The sequence below is a fragment of the Saimiri boliviensis genome, chromosome 9 (assembly GCF_048565385.1).
Source record: "Saimiri boliviensis isolate mSaiBol1 chromosome 9, mSaiBol1.pri, whole genome shotgun sequence".
NCBI lineage: Eukaryota > Metazoa > Chordata > Mammalia > Primates > Cebidae > Saimiri > Saimiri boliviensis.
The window spans coordinates 91,950,316-91,974,089 of record NC_133457.1 but is presented as its reverse complement, the minus strand read 5'-3'; the positions used below and the strand labels follow the sequence as shown (position 1 = coordinate 91,974,089).

General features: G+C 52.9%; 1 protein-coding gene across 1 annotated transcript in view; it reads right to left on the bottom strand.

Annotated features, from left to right (window-relative positions):
• ADRA1D (adrenoceptor alpha 1D) overlaps positions 1 to 22,535 on the bottom strand; it is a 28,281-nt gene extending 5,746 nt beyond the window's left edge. The window contains exon 1 of the mRNA XM_010351844.3: positions 20,337 to 22,535. Within this exon, the coding sequence (XP_010350146.3) occupies positions 20,337 to 22,317 (1,981 nt within the window). The 5' untranslated portion in view covers positions 22,318 to 22,535. The remainder of the gene's footprint in view (positions 1 to 20,336) is intronic.
• Between the last annotated feature and the right edge of the window lie 1,239 nt (positions 22,536 to 23,774).

Genomic DNA, 23,774 nt, shown 5'->3' with positions numbered 1-23,774 from the left:
AACTCAGCCTTTCAGCCCCAAGGTTTTCCAACTTGAGCCTGAGGGTTTCCCACCCGGTGAGGGTTTGTCTTACTTTGAGCTCTCCCAGAGCAGACTGACAAGAATAGAAATACAAATTGTTAATTTGGGAGGTAAATGAAACAGCTTGAGTGTAGTGGGAAAAAGACACAGGGAAGAGAAGGAAGCCAATAAATCACGTGTTATCAACTTATTGATCACTATGGGCAATGGGGGAGCTCTGGGTGGCTGTGAAGAGCACAAATCTCAGTGTTGTCACATCAGTAGGGTGAGGGAGGTGGGGCATTTATACACCCATTCCCCATCAGTCATTGTTTGGGCTGCTCCCTCTGGGTGCTAATGTTCCAAACTTTCTGCCTGCCACATGAGTGTGCAGAGAAAGTCCCTAGGCAAAGAAATGCACGCAGGTGCTTCAACAGAATTTGACCCTCATGCACTAAAGCTCTGGGGGAGATGGGTGGGTAACCAGTGGCATCTGCCACAACTTTGTTTTACGTGCCCTCTGCCCACCGCATGCAGACATGTTGCCTGGAAATACAAACATCTGTGCGTTGGGCTCCAGATTCCACAGGCGGCAGCTCTCAAGAGACTTCTCCTGTTCCACTCACAGATGGCAGGTCTACACTTCACACCCGCCTCTGCCCACATTGCTCCAGTCCACTGCCTACACCTCCCTGCACCTCCCCACTCTCTTGGCTGCAACCCTCAGCATTCTCTCATGGCCCAGAGCCTCATGCAGGGATCTCTGGGAGTCCAAAGGGCAGCTGGGCATTTCCTTCGACATACAATACCATGAGTGTGAAATGGGGAACTGCCCCAAGACCCCTGAGCATGGCCATTTGGCCCACGGGCCTTGTCCTCTTGTGGCTCCAGTGTCTCTCTGCAGTCTGTCTTCACGTGCAACAGCCAAGTGGCCATGCTGACTCACGTTGCACTCTGGCCACAAGGCGCTCCCCAGTCTTGCCTCTGGGTTCTTGCACATGATTATCCTGGAATGCCCTTCCTCTATATCTGGTAGTGCCGGCTCCAGTGGCACCTCCTCCTGGAAGCCTCTCTTACACCACCCTCTCCTGACCCAGCAGAGCTATTTTACTCCCCTCCCACCCCCAGCACATCACACTCCCTTTTAAGTGCCTAGAGCACTGTAGGTAACAATCAATTTCCTGTCTGTTTCACCTTTAAAGGCTAAGCTCCCCATATCATGCTTGGCATCTAGTAAGTACTTGATACATTCCTGGACTCTCTTCTGTGTATTGCACCTTGCACCTTATCCATCACCAACTCCTGTTGGCCCCTAAGTACCCTCAATTTTGTATCACCTTCGTGTTACTACCTTGGTCCAGGCTACCATCATTGTCTACCCGCAGTGCCTTTCTTTCTTTTTTTTCAGAGATGGGGGTTTCACCATGTTGGCCAGGCTGGTCTTGAACTCCTGACCTCAAGTGATCCGCCTGTCTCATCCTCCTGAAGCGTTGGGGTTACAGGCGTGAGCCTCTGCGCCTGGCCCCCTGTAATGCCTTTCTAAGCCGCCTTCCTGCTCCTGCTTTGTGTCCTCACCCTCCCCTCTCCAAGCTTGTTCTCTATACACAGCTGGGGATCCTTTTAAAATACAAGCCTGAGCATTTCATTTCTTCACTTAAAACCCATTAGCCACTGAGTGTAACTGTCTGTCTTCTCTCTCTATTCCTTATCTGTACTTTGACCTCCTGCCAGCTCCTTAGATTCCTCCTGTCATCTCCTTCTCTGCTTAGCTGAGACTCCTACTCACCAGCTCCTCAACTGTTCTCTTTTCCACCACTCCACCTCCTCATCCTTCCGGATGTGTGGGGACTCATCCAGCCAGATCCTGACTCTGGAGCAATTTAACCGCTCGCTGAACATGCTTGGGGTCTCTGACCTCAGCTCTATGTCCCATGTTTCCAGCGATCTAGGCTCCTGTCCTCTGCCAGCTATCTCCTTTTTCCTATATCAATCTTTACTGCATTGCAGGTAGACAGTGATAGAAGTGTTAATCAAGGTGGCATCAAGGAAGTGGTACAAATTTGGGGGAGTTTGGCAGCCAAAAGGAGTTGGTAATGGATGAGGTGCAAGGTGTGATACAAAGAGGAGTCCAAGAATGTGTGAGGCACCTGCTATGTGCCAAGAATGGTGTGGGGAGCTTAGCTTTAAAAGGTGAAATGGAGAGGAAACTGATATTTACCTGCAATTAAACTTTCCTGCACTAAACCTTTACCCCTCTCTCCAAGCCTTGCAGTCTGACCCTTCTTCTCCAGAGCAGTTGATCTCACCCCCTATTTCACATGGAAAGCAGAGGCCACAGAAGCCAGGCACTCGCCCAGCCTTCCTCACCTCTCTTCTTCCTTGGTAAAGAAGGGGTCTCTCCTCCCACTCAAGATTAGTGTCCCCACTTGCATGGTGGAGCCCTTGACCCTTAAGCCACTGCTAGCCTGCCTTGGTTATAGCTGCTGCCTCTCTGTTGGCTCCCTGGCTACCATCTCGTTCTCTCCACCTCTCCATCCCACACCTGCAGTCTCCTCTTCCCCACCTGACCTCACTCTTTGCTTCACTGCTTTGCCCCTCATGTCCCACCCCTCCCAGGCCCCCAACCCTCGGACACTACCCTCATCCTCCTGGATGCCGCTTATCTCATCTGTGGCTTCCAGGATGACAGTCTCTTGGTTTTTCCTACTCCCTGTCAAATTCCTTGCTACTCCTTCCTCCTGTCCTCACTGCTAAAATGTAGGAGCACCTCATTTAGTCTTGCAGTTTCCTGTCTTTGGATTCTCCTGCCAATGTCATCCAGGCTCCTCTTGTTAAATATTGACTTTACAGCTCCGACCTCTCTCATTAATTCCAGACTCATAGATCCAGCTGCCTCTTAGACATCTCCACTTGGGTGTCTAGTGGATCTTACACTTATCCTGCCCTCATGAAGCTTACATTTCATTGGGGAAGACAGGAAATAAACAGAACAAATAAGGAGAATATACAGGTATCAAAGAGTAAAGGTGTACTAAGGAGAAAAAAAATGAAGCGGGAAGGAAGATAGGGGATGAGTGTGCGTATTGTAAGGCCGGTTGCCTCGCTGGGAGCTCGGACACGCCCACCTCTGCACTCGACACTAAACTCTGCACTCGGCACTAAACTCTGCACTCGGCACTAAACTCTGCACTCGGCACCTAGCCAGCCGTTGGAAAACCCCGCCAAAACTTAAAAGAAGCCCCACCAAGACCTGCCCAATAGTGTATTGCCCTGTCCAGCCCGAATCCTGCCTACCTATAGCAGCTTGTCACGTCCACGTCCTGTTTCTCCACAGCCAAGGAGTGCCTTCCCTCCACAGGCCTGAGAGGAGTCAGGTGAGACTTCCCTGGCCTCTTTCCCCGGAACGTCGCCCAGATAAATTGGCATCTAATTGTTCTCATGCAGGCCTCAGTTTCCTCATTTTAAACTCTGCAATAGACCTCACAGGGAATAAACCTTACACATATGATTCATGACTGGGGTGGCGGTATACATTCTGGATAAGGTGGCCAGGAAATTCCTGAGGAGAATGCGACGTTTAAGTAAAGAACTGAATGAAGTGAGTGAATGAGGTGTGTGGACATCTGGGAAGGAACATTCCAGCAGAGGGAACAGCGAGTGCAAAGGCCCTGAGGTGGCCCCAGAATGCTTACAGAATGACGACGAGGCTGGTGTGGACAGAATGCAGTGATTGAGGGCAGAGAGGAAGGAGACAAGGTTAGAACTCAACCACCCACCCCCAATATGCCCTCTCACCCTGTCAGACACCATCATCACTTGCTTTGATGAATCCAGCAGCCCCCACACTGGTCTCTTGCTTGTGCTCCTGCCCCGGAATTTTTTCTCAACCTGGCAGCTAGAAAGACTTCAAAGACTGGTCACGTCACTCCTCTGCTCAGAAACCTCCAACAGCTCTTCTGCCCCCTCCTAGCAAAAGCCTATGACCTATACAGCTCACCATGTCCCCTCAAATCTCTCCTCTCCTTTCCTTCCCCTGCCTACTCTGTTCCAGCCACACTACCCTCCCTGTTGCTTTTCGGACATGCCAGATGTACAGCCACCTCAGGCCTTTGCACTTTTCCCCCAGAATCTTCTTCCTCTGATATCCACGTGGCTCAGACCCCCACCTTTTCTATGCGATCACCCTGACTTGGTATTTACAATTGCAATATCCCCTAACCCTGTGCTTCCTGCCTGTCTCAGCTGGCTCTGTTGTGTCCTATGGTGCTTGTCACCTTCTACTGTTCCATTTGAGTCACAATTCATTTGTCCACTGTCTTTCTCCCTGCAATGAACATCCCTGGGGCAGGGCTGGGGGATCTGTTTTGATTGGTTCTGTGCTCCTACTGCCAAGAAAACCTCACAGGCAAACCAAGCACACAGCAGGTGCATAACACTTGCTGAGTTTGCTGAATGAATCCCTCTTCAGTATCCTAAACATCCAACTAGTCACCATGTCCTATGCGGTAGACGTCCTTTCTAGCAGGTCCCGGTACTTTACCGTGTTCCCTAAGCCTTGGCCTGCTCTGTCATCTCATTTTGCTTAGATGGCGGCAGCGGCCCCCGACAGCCCCTGGCCTCACAGCCTCTGGCCTCCACCCATGTCCTCTCCACTCTGCACACAGCTGTTTGGAGACTTTTCCTTAAAAGCTGGTTTTTCTCCTTTCCCTTCTGAAAACTGTCAGTGGCTTCGTGTGGCTCGGAGGAATCAAGTGAAACATGGTGCTGCCCACAGGGAAACGCAAGGTTTCTAGACTAGTCTTCGTCTTGCCTTCCTCCAAATTCAGACACGTTAAGCCCCAAGCAGCTCCTCCCACATGGGCTGTGATCCTTCTGCCTTTCTGCCTGATCTTGCTGCTCCCAGGACCCTCCTCCCCCAGTCCCTGCAGCCCCAGGTCAGGTGTCTCCCCACCCAGCTTGGCTTAGCTTTTCTTTCCCATTTAACTACAGGTTCATACAATTTGTGATTGCTCCATCTACTCTATGCCACTCTTGGTTTCTTGAAGGCAGGGAAGGGATTAATTTTTTTTTTCTTTTTAGAAGTTTTTATAGACTGGGTCTCGCCGTCACCCAGGTTAAGGTACAGTGGTGCAGTCATGCCTCACTGAACTCCTGGGCTCAAGTGATCCCCTTGCCTCAGCATCCCAATTAGCTGGGACTATGCAGGTGCCACTACACCTGGCTACTTAATAAAGACAGGGTCTTGCTATGTTTCCTAGGCTGGTCTTGAACTCCTGGCCTCAAGTGATCCTCCTGCCTTGGCCTCCAAAAGTGCTGGGATTCCAGGCATATGACACCACGTCTGGACTGAGAAATTTTCTAAAAGGTATGTTTTTTCACTGTCTATGTTTTTCTTTTTATCCCAGCTTCTAGCACAAATGCCCGACTCAGAGCAGGGACTGTGAAATATCTGTTGAATGAACAAGTAAATGGCACTTGAATAGGTGGCCTCTAATGTGCAGAGGAAGGAAAAGGGAGCTGATGCTTTCTGAGTGTTCAGAACCTTCTAGGCGCCATGCTGGGCCTTTTATGTGGCTCTCAATGAATCCTCATGGCATCCCAGTTTGCAGAATAATTCTAGTTACCCAGAGAGCAAGTAGCACTTAGGGTCAGGACCTGCATCTGAGCTGGTCTAGTCCTAACATCTAAGCTCCTAGTCCTCTTCTGACATCACCTAAACATAGAAACAGAACTTCCCCCAGGCTTCTGGGGGCCCTCGGGTCAGGAGCCACAGCCACTCCCTCAGTTCTTCCTGGCAGCTGCCTCACCAGCAGTGAGCCCATCTCACTTCTGGGTTTTTATTTTATTTTATTTTTATTTTTGAGACAGAGTATCTCTCTCTCACCCCGGCTGGAGTGCAATGGCATGATCCCGACTCACTGCACCCTCTGCCTTCTGGGTTCAAGCAATTCTCCTGCCTCAGCCTCCCAAGTAGCTGGGATTACAGGCGTCCACGCCTGTAATTTTTTGTATTTTGAGTAGAGATGGGGTTTCGCCATGTTGGCCAGGTTGGTCTCAAACCCCTGACCTCAGGTGATCTACCCACCTCGGCCTCCTAAAATGCTGGGATTACAGGCATGAGCCACCTCGCCCAGCAGCCTCTGGGTTTTCACAGGCTGGTCTGGTGAGGAGGCTAGTCCTCCTCCTTTCCGCATAGGGGGCATTTCCCCCGGAGCTCAGCCTGGACTCAGCCTAGAACCTTCTCCAAGGGTGTTCCTGTGATTGCCTGCTCTGCTGGAGTTTGAGGGGGAGATAGCAGCTTCTGGAGTGTGCGTGCCCAGAGTGTGCTTCATTCTGCTTTCACCAGGCTGTGTGGCATTTGTTGGCCTGCATGTCCTCAAGGGCGCCTTGCAGGGCCTGCCACATCAGGTTCAGCTCCATGTCCATCTGTCCAGACTGCTCAGAGAGGCTGGGCTGGGGCTTGCTAGCTGAAAAGAGTGTCAGAACGACCCCAAACTCCTGGGGGGAACCCCAGAGAGCTGCTTGGCCATCTCTCTTACCAACTAAAAGTCTTTGCTCATTTAGTCCCTTTCAGGCTTGAAGTCAGATGCTGTTGGTGTCCTGCCCAGGGGTCCCCAGGTGCTGTGTTGGCTACCAGAGGGTGGCCGTTGCCCCTTCTCTGGACAACTGCCCTTGGTCAATGGGAGCTGCTTCAACTGGGGCCATGACACCTGCTTCCCACGGGGACACCTGTAGCCAATGACAGACTGATGTGGTGATAGAGAAGGCTGGCCCCCTTGCCTCAGTGGGGCCCAGTTTTGCCTTTCTTGCCTCAGGGATCCCTGTGGGGTCGGGCTAAGGCCAGGCTTTGCCTCAACCACACCCTGGGTTTAACTCTTCCCCTCTGGCTCCCTGACCTCCCTCACAGGTGTCTCCTGAAATCCCTCCTTCAAAAAATTCCTAGCAGGGCACAGTGGTGCACGTCTGTAGTCCCAGCTACTTAGGAGGCTGAGGCGAGAGGACTGCTTAAGCCCAGGAGTTCAAACCCAGGCTAGACAATTTAGGGAAACCCTGACTCTAAAAAATAAAATAAAATATTTATTTAAAAAATCATACAGGCTGGGTATGGTGGCTGTGGGAAGTAGAAAAGTTCCTTTTAAAGTTTCCTTTCTTGTTAAAGAGTAAGTGTGATAATAACTTTGTTAAGCTGTATCCTATGTAGCTGTTAAATATGCCATGCTTACAGGGACTTAGTACATTCCAGGTCCTTGTACTTTAACCAAGATATCTGTGCTGGACGTGCTCACAGGCATGTACCAGCTCTCTATTGCTTTTACCTGTTCAGAAAAGTCTTAAGTTGTTAGGGTTTCAATTTCAATCGGGTTTCAGTTTAGATTGCAAGTTCTGGCTCCAGCCAACGGAGATCAGACACAGCAGTAAGGATGACCCCAAATGCGTAAGGGGTAAATTTGTGTGTTTTCCTTTGTTCATTGTATTCTTGTGGCACAATGGCTAGCGAGGGTACCCTTCCTGCATCCAGGAAGTAAAAACTGTGTTGCTAAAAGATCCTTTTTCTCAGTGCTAATTTTTCTTTGCGGGACGGAGCATCTATTTCTAACAGTGGCTCACACATATAAATCCTAGCACTTTGGGAGGACGAGGTGGGTGAATCTCTTGAGCCCAGGAGTTTGAGACTAGCCTGGGCAACATGGTAAAACCCCATCTCTATAAAAAATATAAAAATTAGCCAGGCGTGGTGGTGCATGCCTGTAGCCCCAGCTACTTGGGAGACTGAGGTGGGAGGATCACTTGAACCCTGGAGGTTGAGGCTGCAATGAGCCATGATTGCACCACTGCACTCCAGGCTGGGCAACAGAGACTGAGGTGGGAGAATCACTTGAACCCGGGAGGTTGAGGCTGCAACGAGCCATGATTGCACCACTGCAGTCCAGTCTGGGCAAAAAGGCAGTCTGGGCAACTGCCTTTTTTTTGAGACCCTGTCTCAAAAAGAAAAAAGATCACCTAACACCATGAGATCTGTTAGAAAAAAAAGCCCTTCAAGAAGAACCGCCATCTCAAATTCTGCTTCTAGGGAACCCAACCCAAGACATTCTTTGTCAGTGCATGGACTTGTCTTCAAATGTTTTTGCTCGATACCCAAAACCTTGGGACCAGGAATTGGTCCTTAGTGGCCATCATAACTCTTCTACCCCTTCCTGGGAAAGGCGGTGGGGTGTGCACATTTGCATTCATTTCTCCCCATTCAACAGGCAGCTTATAGTGGGGTGGGGGTGGGGGTGGCTGCATAAACCTGCCTCTGAAGAGGGGTAGTAAGGACGCAGGGAGGAGAAGGTCCAAAACAGGACTCCCGCCTGCTCCTCTCTGCTCCTTGTTCTTGTCCTCCCATGTGGCGAGTAGCCATTGAGGTGGCTGGGCCACTCCTGTCTGCCTTCCCCATTCCCTCTATTGGGGTGCCTGTGTCAGGAGTCTAACCTAATGTCTCGGGGGCTGGGCATCCTCTGGTCAGAAGAGGTGGGGCCTCTCCTGTGTCAGCAAGAAAAGCCATTCTCTGGCACGTTGGCTGGGCCAACCTGGCCCACATATTGTTGGCGAAACTGAGCAGAGGAGTGATGTGACCAGTCTTTGAAGTCTTTCTAGTTGCCAGGTTGAGAAAAGATTCTGGGGGCAGGGGCACAAGCAAGAGACCAGTGAGGGGGCTGCTGGATTCATCAAGGCAAGTGATGACGGTGTCTCAGCAGGACGGGAGGGTACACTGTGGGTGGGTGGTTGAGTTCTAACCTCATCTCCTTCCTCTCTGCTCTCAATCACTGCATTCTGTCCACACCAACCTTGCCATCATTCTGTAAACATTCAGCCTGGCCTACATATTGTTGGGGAAACTGAAGCAACGGGTTGTTTACAGCCCAGATTATCATCAGCCAGTCCGTTTTCCTAAGGAACAGGACTGTCCAGGCCTGCAGGAGCTGCTGAGACACTACTAAGGCAGGGAGGGACATGGCTAGAGCCGAGCAACTGGCCAAGCCTCGCTGAGGACAGACGGCGCTGAAGTCAAGGGGCGGACTGTGTGATTAATAGCGCCCTTTTGGCATCACCAGAAGGAACTTGTTCTTGGCAGATTGTCAGAATTCACAGCCAGCCTTGCTCATAACTTGTAGACGACCATGAAATATCAGATGCTGCACCCCAGCCTCCCCCATCTTCCTACCCTCTCCTCCACTGGGACTTTTCAATCCGCAGGAAGCCATTCCCCTGGCCACAGAGATACAGAGGAGTAAAAATACCCCATCCTTCTAGATATTCAGGTTTCCTCCCACCCTGTCAGCAGGCTAGGAGAGAAGGAATTCCCAGCCCCGGACTCCCTTCCTCTCCCCCAGTTCTCTCAGCTGCTCATGCAATGGCCCTGACCCTGGAGCTCAGTAGCAGCCGTCCCCAGGAGAGGCTGGGACCTCTGCCGCTCGCAGGCCTCTTTGCTATATTATAAAGGGTCAGCAAGCATCTCTAATACAGTATACTTGAACCGAGACCTGAAGACCCTGTGAGGGAGTGAGCCATGCATCTATTTGAGGAAAGAAAATTCCAGGCAGAGGGAAGGGCATGTGCAAAGGCCCTGAGGCAGCAGCGTGCCTGACAAGTTGGAGAGAAACCTGGAAAGTTAGGACTGCCAAAGTGGAGAAGGGGAGGAGGAGGAGAGATAAGGCTATTTTTAAGGGGATGCAATCATGGAAGGCTGTCAGGAAGGGGTGATCTGGATACCATCCAAATCTCAGATAGATGGTGAGGACTTGAAGGGCTGAGTAGAAGGCACCGTGGGGCCTACTGTGCCAAGCCAAGTCTCTCACATTCCTTGCATCACCAGTTTTCTGTGGTGAGAGGTAACTGACAAGTAATTGCACCTCACTTGAGATGCACCAGGTGTAGGTCAGAAGTCCTTTTGTGCCCCCGCGTTTACCTCGGGATCCTTGAGCTACCTGGGGCTGGCCCCGGACTCCCTTCTGTAGCTGAGGAGCAGGTGAAGGGAGGGCAGCTCCTAGAGCCATGGAGGTGCCTGGTGGAGCTCAAGTTAGGGAGATGAGCCACAGGCCTGTCCCGCTTCCTCTTGCCTCCTCTAGGCTTGCACCAGGCCCTACCCATTTCTCTTTGACTCTTTCTCTTCTCTTCTCCCTTCTCTCTTTCCACCTTCCCTCTTTCTCCCCCTTCTTTCTCCTCTTTGTTGTCACTTCTTAACTCACTTATTTCCTGATCCGTGGTCTTTGAATGACCACACCCCAAGCTCTAAGTGAGCAAGGCTGCAGTTGTGCCCCATGGCCAGGCTGGATCCTGATCCAAGCATGAGCCTCTCAGCTCTGGGGCCACACTGACAAATGGCTCCTGAGCGTGAGCCAAGCAGCACTAATACCAGGCAAGAGAAAGTTCCCAGGCAGTGACCGCGCTGTCCAGGAGTCCCAGCACCGAGCTGCCTGGGCTTTGCCCATTGTGCTCCACACTGGCTCTCAGGGACTCAAGACCCTGTTCTCCTAGGTGACCACTTGCAAAGTGAGGCAAGTCCTAGTCTCGAGCATACACAGGGTGCATGGTGGGGCAGTGGGGTGCATGGTGGGACTGGGCTCAGGCAGGGCCGGAGATGGGCTTAGGAACTCAGAGACTTCCTCAGGGATTCTGGGGGTCTGCCAGGGTCTGTGGGAGGATCAAGCCATGCAGGAAGGGGCCATGTCCCATGGCAGTCCTCAGAATCCCCTTGTGGCCAGCATCCAAGGCATGGAAGTGAGCCTGGGGGATGTGTGTAGGGGCTGTGGACTTCGGTGAGATGGGAAGCTGAAAACATGGCTTCCAACTAACACTTAACCCTGGCCTCAGCCCCACCTCTGACCCAGGCAAGAAATAACATGGACTCTGGGGCTAAAGTGGTTGGGTTCCAGTGCCGGATCTGCCACTTATAAGCGGGGTGGGGGGGGGACTTTGATCATATTACTCAACCTCTCTGGTGCCTCAGTTTTCTCATCTATAAATGGGGCTGCTAATAGCATCTACCTTATAGGACTGTCAGTGGGATAAAATGATTTGAATAGCACCTGTCACGCAGGATATCTGTTCTTGTGATTAATTCGTTAATTTAGGCGGGAGAGTGGGAATGGGAAAAACAAGACTGAAGGGGTGTTTGGGAGGTCAGAGTGTCTGAGTGGGGCATGAGGAGAAACTGAGGCTGATGCTTGGGTTTCTGGCTGGCTTGGACTCCAGAGGACATACAGAGATGCCATTTGCCAAGATGAAGAAGCTGCGGGGAATGGCAGGCTTGAGAGGAGAAGCAGAAAGGTGGGCCTGGGAGAGGAGTGTGCTTGGGGCATGGGAATGTGGTAGATGGAATAATGCCCTAAAGACGGCCAGATCTGTGAATGTCACCTTCCATGGCACAGGGGTCTTGAGATGGGGAGACTCTCCTGGAGAATCCAGGTGGGGACAAAGTAATGACAAGGGTCCTCAGATAGGAAGGAGGAAGTCAGGAGGCCCAGAGCCAGAGAGGGAGACGAGGCCAACAGAAGCGGCAGTGGGACTGTTCGGCGGATGGATGGAGGCAGGGCCACGAGCCGAGGCAGCTGGTGGCCTCTAGAAGGTGGAAGAGGCCAGGAAGAGAATTCTTCCCGAGCCTCCAGAGGAAATGCAGCCCTGCTGAGGCCTGGATGTTAGGACTCCTGACTTCAGAACAGGGAAGTAATACATTCTTTGAGGCCACTCAGTGATGGTGATTTGTTACAGCAGCAACTGGAAACGAATACAGGCCGTCTGAGGGGCTGCTGGGACCGTGGTAGCTGGACTTGGGGCTGGAGCGGAAGAGGGCTTGTCTGGAAATGTGGGTCTGAAGGGGAGAGGGGTCTCTGAGGACGACTAGGGAGCAGCCAGAGGACTAGGAGGGGGATGGGAGAGAGATTGAAGGATCACAAGAAGAAAGAGGAGAGGGACAAAGTGACATACAGGGGTGAATGAAAGGATGGAAAAAAGATCCCTAGCCAGGTGTGGTCCCACCTACTGGGGAGGCTGAAATGTCGGGGGTTGCTTGAATCCAGAAATTTGAGGCTGCTGTGAGCTGTGATCACACGACTGCAACAGAGTCTGGGCAACAGACTCTGGGCAACAGAGTAAAACCCTGTTTCTTTTTTAAAAAACAATTTAAACAAAAATTTCACTCCATTATTCTGCTCTGAGAGAACCTGTTTCTTGGGAAAAAAAAGAAAAAAAGGAAAAAGAGCCCTCTGAGTGTGAGGATCTGGCAGCCACGGGTGACAGTGCCAAAGGCAGACCTAGAGAAGTGTGTGCCCTTAGTTCTGGGTGGGGGTGTGAATGGGAGGAGCTACCCTGAGTGGGGCTGATGCATGTGGCAGGTGGAAAAAGGCGTTCTAATTAAGACTAATGTCAGGATATTCTTTTTTTTTTTTTTTTGACAGAGTCCTGCTCTGTTGCCCAGGCTGGAGGGCAATGGCATGATCTCGGTCACTGGAACCTCCACCTCCTGAGTTCAAGCAATTCTCCCACCTCGGCCTCCCAAGTAGCTGGAACTATAGGTGTGTACCACCATGCCTGGCTAATTTTTGTATTATTATTTTTTAGTACAGACGGGGTTTTGCCGTTGGCCAGGGTGGTCTCAAAATCCTGATCTCAGGTGATCCACTCTCCTTAGCCTCCCAAAGTGCTGGGGTTACAGGCTTGAGCCACTAGGCCTGGCCTGTCAGGATATTCTTCTTTTTTTTTTTTTTTTCACTCAGGCTGGAGTGCAATGGCGCAATCTTGGCTCATGGCAACCTCCCCCTCCTGGGTTCAAGCAATGTCTCCTGCCTCAGCCTCCTGAGTAGCTAGGATTAAAGGCACCTGCCACCATACCCAGCTCATTTAAATTTTTCCATTTTTAGTAGAGAAGGGGTTTCACCACGTTGGCCAGGCTAGTCTTAAACTCCTGATCTCAGGTAATCCACCTGCCTTGGCCTCCCAAAGTGCTGGGATTACAGGTGTGAGCCACTGTGCCCGGCCTTTAGGATATTCATTTTTTTTTCTTTGTTTTACAGACGGGGTTTCTCCATGTTGGCCAGGCCGGTCTCACACTCATGACCTCAGGTGATCCGCCCACCTCGGTCTCCCAAAGTGTTGGGATTACAGGCGTGAGCCACCGCACCTGGCCGACCCTCTTAACTTTTAAAAGAATATCCTGGCCAGGTGAGGTGGCTCATGTCTGTAATCCCAGCACTTTGGGAGGCTGAGGCGGGAGGATCATCTGAGGTCAGGAGTGCGAGACTAGCCTGGCCAACATGGTGAAGTCCTGCCTCTACTTAAAAAGCAAAAATTAATCAGCCATGGTGGCGGGGGCCTGTAGTCCCAGCTACTCAGGAGGCTGAGGCAGGAGAATCGCTTGAACCCGGGAGAGGGAGGTTGCAGTGAGCTGAGATCATGCCACTGAACTCCAACCTGGGCGACATAGTGAGACTCCGTCTCAAAAAATAAAATAAAAGAAAATTAAAAAGTAGCTACTAATCTTTTAAAAAAAGAGTTAAGATGGTGAGTAGCAAAGAATATGCTTACAAGTAAGTGAAAGGGAGGAAAGATTTCAGTGCTAAGTGGGGAAAGGCTGAGGATAAAGGGCCCCATGGGATTGAGGGAGAATACTCTTTAAGAAAGCTCTGGACATGTCAGTATGCTGTGTGTGTGGGCAGAGGAGAGGTAGGAGACAAGGAGAGCTGAGCAGTAACTGAAAGAGTAAGGCTTCTTGGAAAAAGGATTGAGAGAAAGAGTCAGAGCTCACAGAGAATCTGTAGGACTTTTGGGATGGTGGTTTCCAGGGAGAAAGGGGATCAGGAAATTTGGAATTGCTAATCAATGGGCATAAAGTTTCAGTTTGGCAAGATAGGTAAGTTCTAGGGATCTGCTGTACAATAGTGTGCTGTAGTTAATGATATGATATTTACACTTAAAAATGTGTTAAGAAGGTAGATCTCAGCTACGTGCTCTTGCCACAGTAAAATAAAATGAAAATAATAAATAAATGGAGGACTGTGCTTTGCTACCCAGACCCTTGGCATGGCAGGATGGGAACAGAACATGGGTTCTGCCGTTTCCTTCCTCTGCACACATTTACTGAGCACCTATTATGTGCCAGGTGCCACAAAAGCACAGATAGGAGGTGTAAAGCCAGCTGTTTCTTTTGGCTTTTGGGCCAGGAGACAATGATGCTATTACTGAGAGCCTACCACAAAGCACCCCTCGCCCTTCCCCTTCATCCACAGACCCCTGCACAACCTCAGGCAGCCTGTGAAGGTGGGTCCTTTAGCACCTGGCCGACTCTCAGACACGTATACCTAATCTACTCTCCACATGCGGCCACCAAAGTTTGCCTTCCAGCATGGCTCACAGCCTCCCTCCTGCCTCCTCCTGCCTTCTCTCTTGCTGTAACGAAGGCATAACATGTAGACAGTCACATGTGTATCTGAAGCACACAGCCCGATGGCTTTGCATATGCATGCACCAATGTCATCACTGGCCAGGTCCAGGTGTGGAACTGTCCCAGGCCTTCAGAAAGTTTTCTAGCATGCTCTGTCAGTTAATACCACTCACTGCACACACACAGATGGGTTATCACTATCCCGGATTTTATCACCATTGATTAGTTTCCCCTGTTTTTGAACTTCATCTACACAGAATCATAAACTATATACATTTTTAGTTTCAACCTGGCTTATTTTGCCCAGTGTAATGTCCATGAAATTTACCCTTGTGCACATCAGTAGCTTGCTATTTTTCCTTGTACTGTTGTACAGCTGTGCAGTCTATGGATTCATGGTTTATTTATCCATTCTTCTGCAGATGGCATCTGGCCTCCTCTCTTGACCCCTCTTCTCATAGGCTACACATTTTAGGTTTCCCAAACCACAGAGTAACCCACCAATACTGCTACTTCTTTGTGCTGATTTGTGTAGGGCCTTCTGCCCTCACACTTCATGAGATATATATGAATATTGACAATGACAGTGCATTGTGACAAAAGTACATGCAGAGTGTTTCAGGAGCACATGGGATATCTAAGTCTGGGGGTGGTCTGGGATGCAGGCACTATCACAGAATACAGGCTGACAAGGTAGGAGAGAGGTTCAGATGTGGCTCACAGATGGCTGGAGGGGACACTGGCTGGACTGTCCTGGGACTTCTAATATCAGAGCTTCTGTCCAGCTTGTATGCCTTGAGGTGCATTTGGGAGGGGCCCTGGGCTCTGAGTGTCTGGGCTGCTTTGAGTGGATGACATTTGGAGGCCCAAGGCCAGTGATGCTCGGTGACCTGCCCAAAAAGAGAGAGCTGGGAGTGAAAGCCTAGGGTCTGAGTGGTCACTAGGAACGACAGGGGTGGTGCTGTTGTGCATGTGTGTGTGTGTGTGTGTAGGTCTTGGCAGACTGTCCCCCTCTGGGCATAGCTAGAAGGCACTTGCCAGGCAGCCCAAAGCCAAACCCAGTGAGATGCTGCCGCCATAAAAACACGTAGGAAAAACAAGGCCTCTGGAGGCGCCTGGGAGAGGAAGAAGCTTTTCTGCTGGTGGGTGCTTGCTTGGGTCTCAGGGGTTTCCCCAGCCCCTCCTGTCCCCTCACACCCGAGGGGAGGGTGAATAGCATTCTATGCCAAACAACTGGCCCAGACCTCTAGGGTCAGGGGATTCTTGCACAAAGCATCTCGGTGCAGAGGCTTTTATCAGGAACTTTTCTAACCAGCCCACGTGTCCCAATGACACAGCCCTGCCCTGGCCACATCCCCTCTCTCGGGGTCCTCCCTGAAAGTCTGCAGGCAGTAGGCTCTCACTGTGGCCCCTCCCACACAAGTCTGGGCTCCTCTGGGCATCTGGCTAAAAGATCTCTATGAGGAGGGCAGATTTAGACAATTCCCTGTGATTTTCCATGGCACCCAGCCCTGCACCGGCTTGCTGCGGTGAGGACAGGGGATTGTACCTGGCATGGGCAGGGCTGCCAAGAGTGCCTCCTCCATAGGCCCCAAGGATTGGTGTCCCTATGTTCTCTCTCCAAAGTGGAGCACTTCTGACTGAAAGGGGAGTACTACTAGCTATCCCAACGGTCACAGGCAGGGAACAGGACTGTTCTGGGTCACTATGCACAGAGCAGATGGCTCAGATGGGCGTCACACTGAACGCGGGCGGGAGGGTGCCCTCTCTACTTGCACCTCCACACCTCCAGCACCAGCAGCTTCCTGGGGGTCCCAGAGGAGCTGATGCTGCCCTCCTTGGCCTTGCTGCCTGAAATCGCAGCATTGGGGCACTTAAGGTCTAAGCTGCCCATTGACCCTCTGCCTTCCTCAGGCACATGTGCTACCGTTGTTCCCTGCAGGGAAAGTGGGGCAGCTGGAGGTGTGGGGGATGATCCCCAGCCACTCTCTGGGACTCTCTGGATTTCAGGTACCCTCATCTGTGTCCCAGTCTCTCCCAGGCAGTGACTTGGGTCCTTAGAAGCCCCCACAGTTCAGGGCAGCTGGCCTGTGGTGCTGCCTCTCTGGCCTGACCACAGCATTCCAGGTTTACAGGTGATAGCCCATGGCTTACCATGCCAATGTTCCTCTGGGACTCTGGGCCCTTCCCTGAGGTTCTTGATGCCCTCTAGGCTGCTGCTGCTTCTACCTGATTTTGTGTGCAGAAATGTGAGTGAGGGAACCCCAGGTCTCCTCTGGCTCTGCTGGGTGCCTTCACTTCCGGGGCCCATTTCCTGCTGGCATACATACTCCTTCTCAATCCCTCTATCTCTGGTGCTCATCACAGCTGGTGTGATGACCAGGACCTGGGAGGAGACAGGTGCCACCTGAACAGCCATCCTGCTCTTCCTGACTGCCTTTTTTTCTGCTTCCTTTGGGTCTTTAATGTCAGTGCTCTCCAAAGTTCTGTTCTGAGGTCCTCTCTTGTCTTCTTCCCATTCTCTTTCTGGGAGACTGCACCCCACGCTCCTGCAACCATCCCCATCCTTGATCCCTGCATCCGACTTCCCAATGTCCTCTATCCCCTACCACATACCTGGCATCTCCATACCGACATATGCTAGCCCCTGGGGGCCTACATTCCCCCCAGAAGTGCTGCTCGGTGTTCCCTGTTCCTTCAAAGGCATCTCCCTCCTCCCAGCCCTGGGCCCTGTGCTGGGAGTGTCAGGACCTCCTGGCGCCCTCTCCCTCCTTCACAGCTTCCAGACCCCTCCTGCTCCCAAACGGGCTCTGCCCTCCCTGTCTGCTGCTGCTGCCCTCCAAGCCGTACTGGGGCAGATCAGAATATTTTGTTTCCCTGTTTCCTTGTTTGGCCTCTGTCCTGTTTGCTCATCTTTGCCAGATTCAACTCAATTCAACTCCATCAGTGTCCCTGGGCTCTGCCCTAGGACACTCAGAGAGGTGCCCGAGAAGCCTGGTGCAGCACAGACCATTAGGAAGGAGGTTGCAAGGCCTCCTCCACCCCCCAGCTCCCTACACCACATGTGAGGCGCAGCAGAAATGTAAAGACTGAGACAGAGCTGTGCGTGCCAGAAGGGAGCAAGGGTCATGGAAATTAAGGGATGACTTCCTGGAAGAGGGAGTCATGTGATGTGGACCTCAAAGAAAGCAGTAGCCTTTTGCAATGTTGCTTGGAGCAACGAAGAGTTAGAAAAACCTAACATTCAGCAGGGGACTGGATCAACGCACTGTGGAATACTTTCAAATGTACTGCTGTGAAAATGGCCCAGCATGGGTAAACCTCAGCCATATAATGTTGGGTGAAATGGCAAATTGAAAAATGGTGACATGCATGGCATGGTGCCATTCGTGTAAATCTTAAAGACACACAAAACAATATATTGTTATGGATACAGATGTCTGTACTTAGAGTATAAACATCTGTATGAGAGTGATAAACCCCAGATTTATCTCTGGGGAGGGAGGGAGAGAAGGAGGAAGGGACAGGAGGAGGGGATCTAGTGTGGCTTGTTCTATTTCTTTGAAAAGACAGAGGAAGGGATCTAAAGCAAATATGGCAAAATGTTAATGTCTGTTCAATGTAGGTGATTACAGGTATGTGGGTGCTTGTTTTATTGTTTTCTCCTTATTTGTGCATTAAACTAAAATTTTAAAGGAAGTTACAAGGAAGAAAAAAAAGAGGGAGCTGGCATTCTACACAGGTTGGGCGTTCCCTACAGGAGCCCAGTGTGAACCAAGGGACAGGGGTTGAATGAGGGCACCCAGGAGCCCAGCACAGCCGGGCAAGGCTGGAGCAGGGGCTGGGGGGAGGGGCCTGGGGAACAGGCTTGCGTGTCTAAAGGGGAGGGCACCAACCTTATCCTCCCTGCTTACTTGCCTCCTCCTCCTCGTGTGTTGCTTAGAGTCCATTGCTTGCCCAGTCCTGCAACAACCTTTGGCTGGATGATTTTCAAGGGTTACGTATTTATTCCTTACCCTCTATTGAGTATCTGTTACAAAAGCTACAGCTCCACGATGGCCCTCTAGATGGGCATTATTACCATCATCCCATCTATATGTTATAGATAAAAAAGCAAGCACAGAGGGGTTAAAGGATTTTCCCACAGTGACACAGCTAGGGGGAGAGAGGTAGAGCTGGGAGTGGCCCAGAGCCTGTGGTCCTCACTGCAGTGGTCTCTATTGCTTCCCACATGCCAGGACACCATGCTGAGTGCCGTGGACTCAGTGATGACACAGGTGACACAGCCCTGCCCTCACACACTGTCTGGGCAAGTCCCGGACACAAACCAAGCAGCACACAGATGTAATTACAACCAATGATCTAGTGAAGGAGGAGAACCTTGTGCTTCAAGGGAGAAAACAAGGACATGACTGAGGGTCATGGGTCCAAGAAGGTCCCTCTGAAGAGGGAACATTTAAGCCAAGACCTAAAGGGTAGAGTTGGCCAGGGGGGATTGGGAAGGGCAGTAAAGACAGAGAAAGCAGCAAGTGCAAAGGCCTGAGGACAGGCCTGGGATTTGGCAAGAAACCGGGAGAAGGTCAGAGGGGCCAAGCATGAGCAGAGAAAAGCAGGAAGGCCGTGAAGGCAGAGGCGGAGGTGGTTCTCATTTGGGATCTCCATTGTAGGAAGGGGGACCACATGTCTGTATGGCCTCAGTTCCAGCCTGTGGTCCCAGTGTAAATATTCATAGTGTCCTATTTTGTTATGAACAATAATAAATTTGAAGGTCACCTTCTCATAGGTGATGATAGAGAGTTTGGATTTTGTTCTCAGGACGGTGGGAAAGCATTGAGGGCTTTTAATAGGAGAGTGACACATCTAATTTATAATGCATAAAGGTCACTGTGGCTGTATTGTGGAGAGGGCTTTCAGGGGCACAGGAAGGAGGCCACTGTCTCTTTCCTGACTCAGTCTGGCAGTGTGGCAGTGTCCAGGCCTGGGAAAGCCAGAGAAGGCCTGGCTTGGGCCGGTGGAGGTTGCAGCCATGGGTGGATCTGACTCCAAGCAAATTAGTCCCCAGAGATGCTGTTCCCCCTCTGCTGCCTGCACTGGTCCAGCCCTCAGTCCCAGACCCAAGGCTTCCAAGAGAGGGCTCAAGAGATAGGAGGAAGCCTCTAAAAACTGCTGCCCAAATCCCAGGACTGCAGGGCAGCTTGTGAAAGAAGCAGGAAAGCTCCCTGGAAGAGCTCAAGGACTCAGTAAGCTCAAGAAATAACGATTAACGATGTGAACTTTCCGTCTGACAATTTATCCCTATCCCTTTGCTTCTCAAAAGAGAAGCAAAATCTCCTCCTTTCCAAGAGGAGATTTCAGAAATGAGGGCCCAGAGCACTCAGAAACACCAACTGGTGAGGGCCTCAGAATGGGGCCAGCTTCCAAAACGAATGAGTGCTGGGGAAAAGCAGGTGGCTTCTGGCATCTGCTGATGTACCTGCTGGCTGGCCAGAGCTTGCGGCCCATGAATGAACACATGTAGGCCCACCCACTCTATGCACCCACCTCCTGGGAGGGGTCTCTGCTGGGGGACACATACGCTGCACACCACACATGGGCAGCTGCCCGCCCAGATTTTCACAGACGTTTTATTTTTAGAGGGGCTAGTAGCATAAGTCCAGGAGTTGGACGAGAAGAAGGGAAGGACAGAAAAGGTAGAAGCCTGCGAAACAAACCTGGCAAGCATGAAGAGCCTCACCTTGGCCCTCCACAAAGTGGTACATGCACACCTGCCTCTTAGGAGACCCAGGACTTGCTGAGTCAACCCTCCATGTTCAGGTGGGGGTCGCTTGAACCCTCCATGTTCAAGTCTGGGTGCCAGGAGGGCACCGCCACAGGCCGAGAGAGAACAGGAGGGGCTGGTGGGAGAGGGGTCACTCACCGAGCGGCAGGACAAAGAAGAAAGGGAACCAGCAGAGTACGAAGACACCCACGACGATGGCCAGCGTCTTGGCCGCTTTCTTCTCACGGGAGAACTTGAGCAGGCGCACGGAGAGCGAGCTGCGGAAGGTGTGGCCCTTGGCGCTGCGCGTGCCTTGAGCCCCGTCGGCGCCCGTGGCCGCGCCGCGACAGTGGATGCGCAGCACCACCTCCGAGGCTTTGCCCCGCTCGCGCTTGACGCCCGCTTCGAGGCTGCGGGTGGTGCTGCGCGCGACCACGTACACGCGGCAGTACATCACCACGATGACCGCCATCGGCAGGTAGAAGGAGCACACTGAGGAGAAGACAGCGTAGCCAGCCTCCTCGGTGATACCGCAGAAGCGCTCGTCAGGGGGCACAGGCTCCTTCCAGCCCAGCAGCGGCCCTACAGACACCACCAGGGCTACGACCCAGAGCAGCGCCAGGATGGCGGCCGCCTTGCGCTCGGTCATGATAGCTGGGTACTTGAGTGAGTGGCGCACGCCCACGTACCGGTCCACGGAGATGGTGCAGAGGCTGAGGATGGAGGCCGTGCAGCACAGCACGTCCACGGCTGCCCACACGTCGCAGAAGGCCCGGCCAAAGGCCCAGAAACCCAGAACCTCCATGGTGGCCGAGAAGGGCAGCACCGTGGCGCTCAGCAGCAGGTCGGCCACCGCCAGGTTCACGATGAAATAGTTGGTGACAGTCTGCAGGTGGCGGTTGCAGGCCACTGAGAGGATGACAAGCAGGTTACCTGCCACGGCCATAAGGATGAAGGCTGCTAGGAAGACGCCCACACCCACGCCCTGCGCGCTCACCACCAGCCCCCCGACGGCCGCCGTGCCATTAACATCGCCGCCTGCACCCGCGCTCCCTGGCTCCCCTGCGGAGCTCCGGTTTTCCTCGCCACTGCCTGTACCCACGACGCCGCCGCCGCCGCCGCCCGCGGCCCCCGGCACGCTGCCCACCGCCGGGCCCTCTGAGGGGGCCGCGCCGCCCGCGCTGCCCCCGCCGCCGCCAGCGCTGGAGCCCCCTGCGCTGCTGTCCGGGCGGGGTCCCTCGAAACTGACCCTCAGGAGATCGGGGAAAGTCATCTCAACGCGCGGCCGTCGGGGGCCGGGCCAGGGCGAAGTACGAACGACCCGCAGGGAGGGGAGCACCTGGCATAGCCGCGGGGCTCCAGATGCAGCTCCGCGCGCGGGTCCCCAGATGCAGCTCCACTCGCGGGTCCCCAGATGCAGCTCCACTCGCGGGTCCTGTCCGGGTCCTGCCCAAGTTCCTGTGACGCGGAGTGCAGCTGTCCGAGAGCGGAGCTGCTTGGCTCGGGCGGCGGCCGGGCTCCTCGAGGCCGGCGGTGGAGTCGCACCGAACAGGGGCCGGCGACGCGCGCGGCGCTCTGAGCGTGTCGGGCGAGCGGGCAAAGCGGCGGCTCCGGGACCGGGCGATGCAGGCAGCGGCCGCTGCAGCGCTCCCAACTCGGCGCGGGGGGGCGGGACCGAGGAGGGGCACCGCCAGGAAGGAGGAGGGGGCGATCCGGGCCGAGACAGGGGCGCCACACTCCAGGAGAGAAGGGACCCTTCGCGCAGGGCAAGCGTGTGTGTTGGGGTCCAGGGGGTCTGCGGCGCTGGCGGGCGCTCGGGTCCTGCAGAAGCCACCCACGCTTCTCCGCAGGTGCCCAAGCCCGCCCTCTCCCCTCGCGATGCCCTTCGCGTTCCCTCTGGCTCCTCTCCCGGACCCCCTCCTTCTTGGCCCTCAACAGCGTCCCTCTTCCTCCCGCCTTCTCTCCCGAGTCTCTCGGTCACTCGCTGGTGCCCTTGGTCGCGCGGTGCGTAGAAGGTGTGAGTTCTGGGTCTTCGGGATCCCGACTTCGGCCGCCAGAGAGCAGCAAGCGCCTGGGATCTGCGGACTGCGGACCGGACGGCGCAATGCCGCTGCGTGTCGCCTCCTGGGACTGCCCGCATGGATCTGCCGCACCTTCTTCTTCTCAGGCCACTGGCCAGGGCAGAGTTTCAAACACCTCTGTCCAGTGCGTTAGCGTGAAGAAAGCCCAGGAAGGGTCGGAAGCCTGTGCTGAGCTGAGGCTGGGTACGATGGGCGCAGGAGCCGGAGGCTGTGACTTCAGACCTCGGACCCTGCCCAAGACGCGCTGGTTTACGTACACCAACTTAGCCACAGTTAATTTTCTCTGTATCAGATGCGGAAATAAATCTTTCTATAGCTACCCTAAATAAGGGGCCTTGTTCTTGTTCTGGCCTTGTTAAGAGGGAGGGTTTAAGTGCCAGAGGGTGGGAAAGGGCACTTGGCAACATGGTTAAGCGGGGCGGGTGTGAGACAGTCTGGCTCCGAATCTGAATCCAGGCTCCGCCCATATTAACCGTGGGACCTCTTTGTGCCTCAATTCCTCATCTGTAAAATGAGAATAAGAAGTGGTGTCTACCTCCTGGCCTAAGGGGTAACTGAGTAAATATGGGCAAGGGCCCCAGAGCAGTGCCTGGGTATATCAAGGCAGTAGGGCTTGTTCCGGGCAGGCTTTTAACAGGGAGGATGGAAGGCAGAGGAGGTGTGGGGCTGATATGGACCTCCAATGCAGGTGTGGGAGAGGGTATGAGAAGCCTCTTGAGCAGTAGCAGGACTGGGTAGGGAGAGGCACACAGAAATCATTCAGGTAGCCGACATAAAAATATCGGCAGTGGCACGTGGCAGGCACCAAGCTGGAAACACTGCAAGGCAGATAATGCCATCTCATAGTTGCAGAATGAGGAGGGCTTGAGCCCTACCAGGGACATGAGGGCCTGCTTGGAGAAGTGTCTGGGAGGGGCCAGAAAGCCCATAGCCTCGGTGTCCACAGACTGGGGATGACACAGGTACAGGACGTCTGAGTCCTAGATGAGAGGTTGCTTTGGAGAAAAAGTAAAACACCCGAGAAATGTTGAGAGACGGATGGCCTCCCTCCTCCCCACTACCCAGTCCAGGAAGCTAAGGCTTTTATAATCATAGCTTGGAAGCAGCTCTTCCAAGGCCTTCCCCATTACATCTTCTTTTATTTTGGTTTTTGGAAACTTACCATAGTGAATTGAAGTGAAAGCAAGGTGGCTTCTCAGGATTAGCTAGCAGCTGACCAAAAGCAAAATCTTGGGTTTGGACTTCCTCTCTGAGAGGGAAGGGACAGTGGGAACCTAAAGGGGAGGCCAGGTGCTCCTCTTTAGTAGGTGTTACATGGCAGGTCAGTGTCCGTGGCTGGCTGCCGTCACATAATGTGGGATAGGTGCAATCCTGGTGGAATCCATTTGATTGTGTGATTGGCCAGTTTTCAAAGAAGACTGGGAAGAGGAGACAGTTAAACCTAAGGCTGGGGCTGGGGTCTAGGGGGCTACTGGACTGGTGTCACATAGACATCTGTGCCTGATTCTGGTGTGGA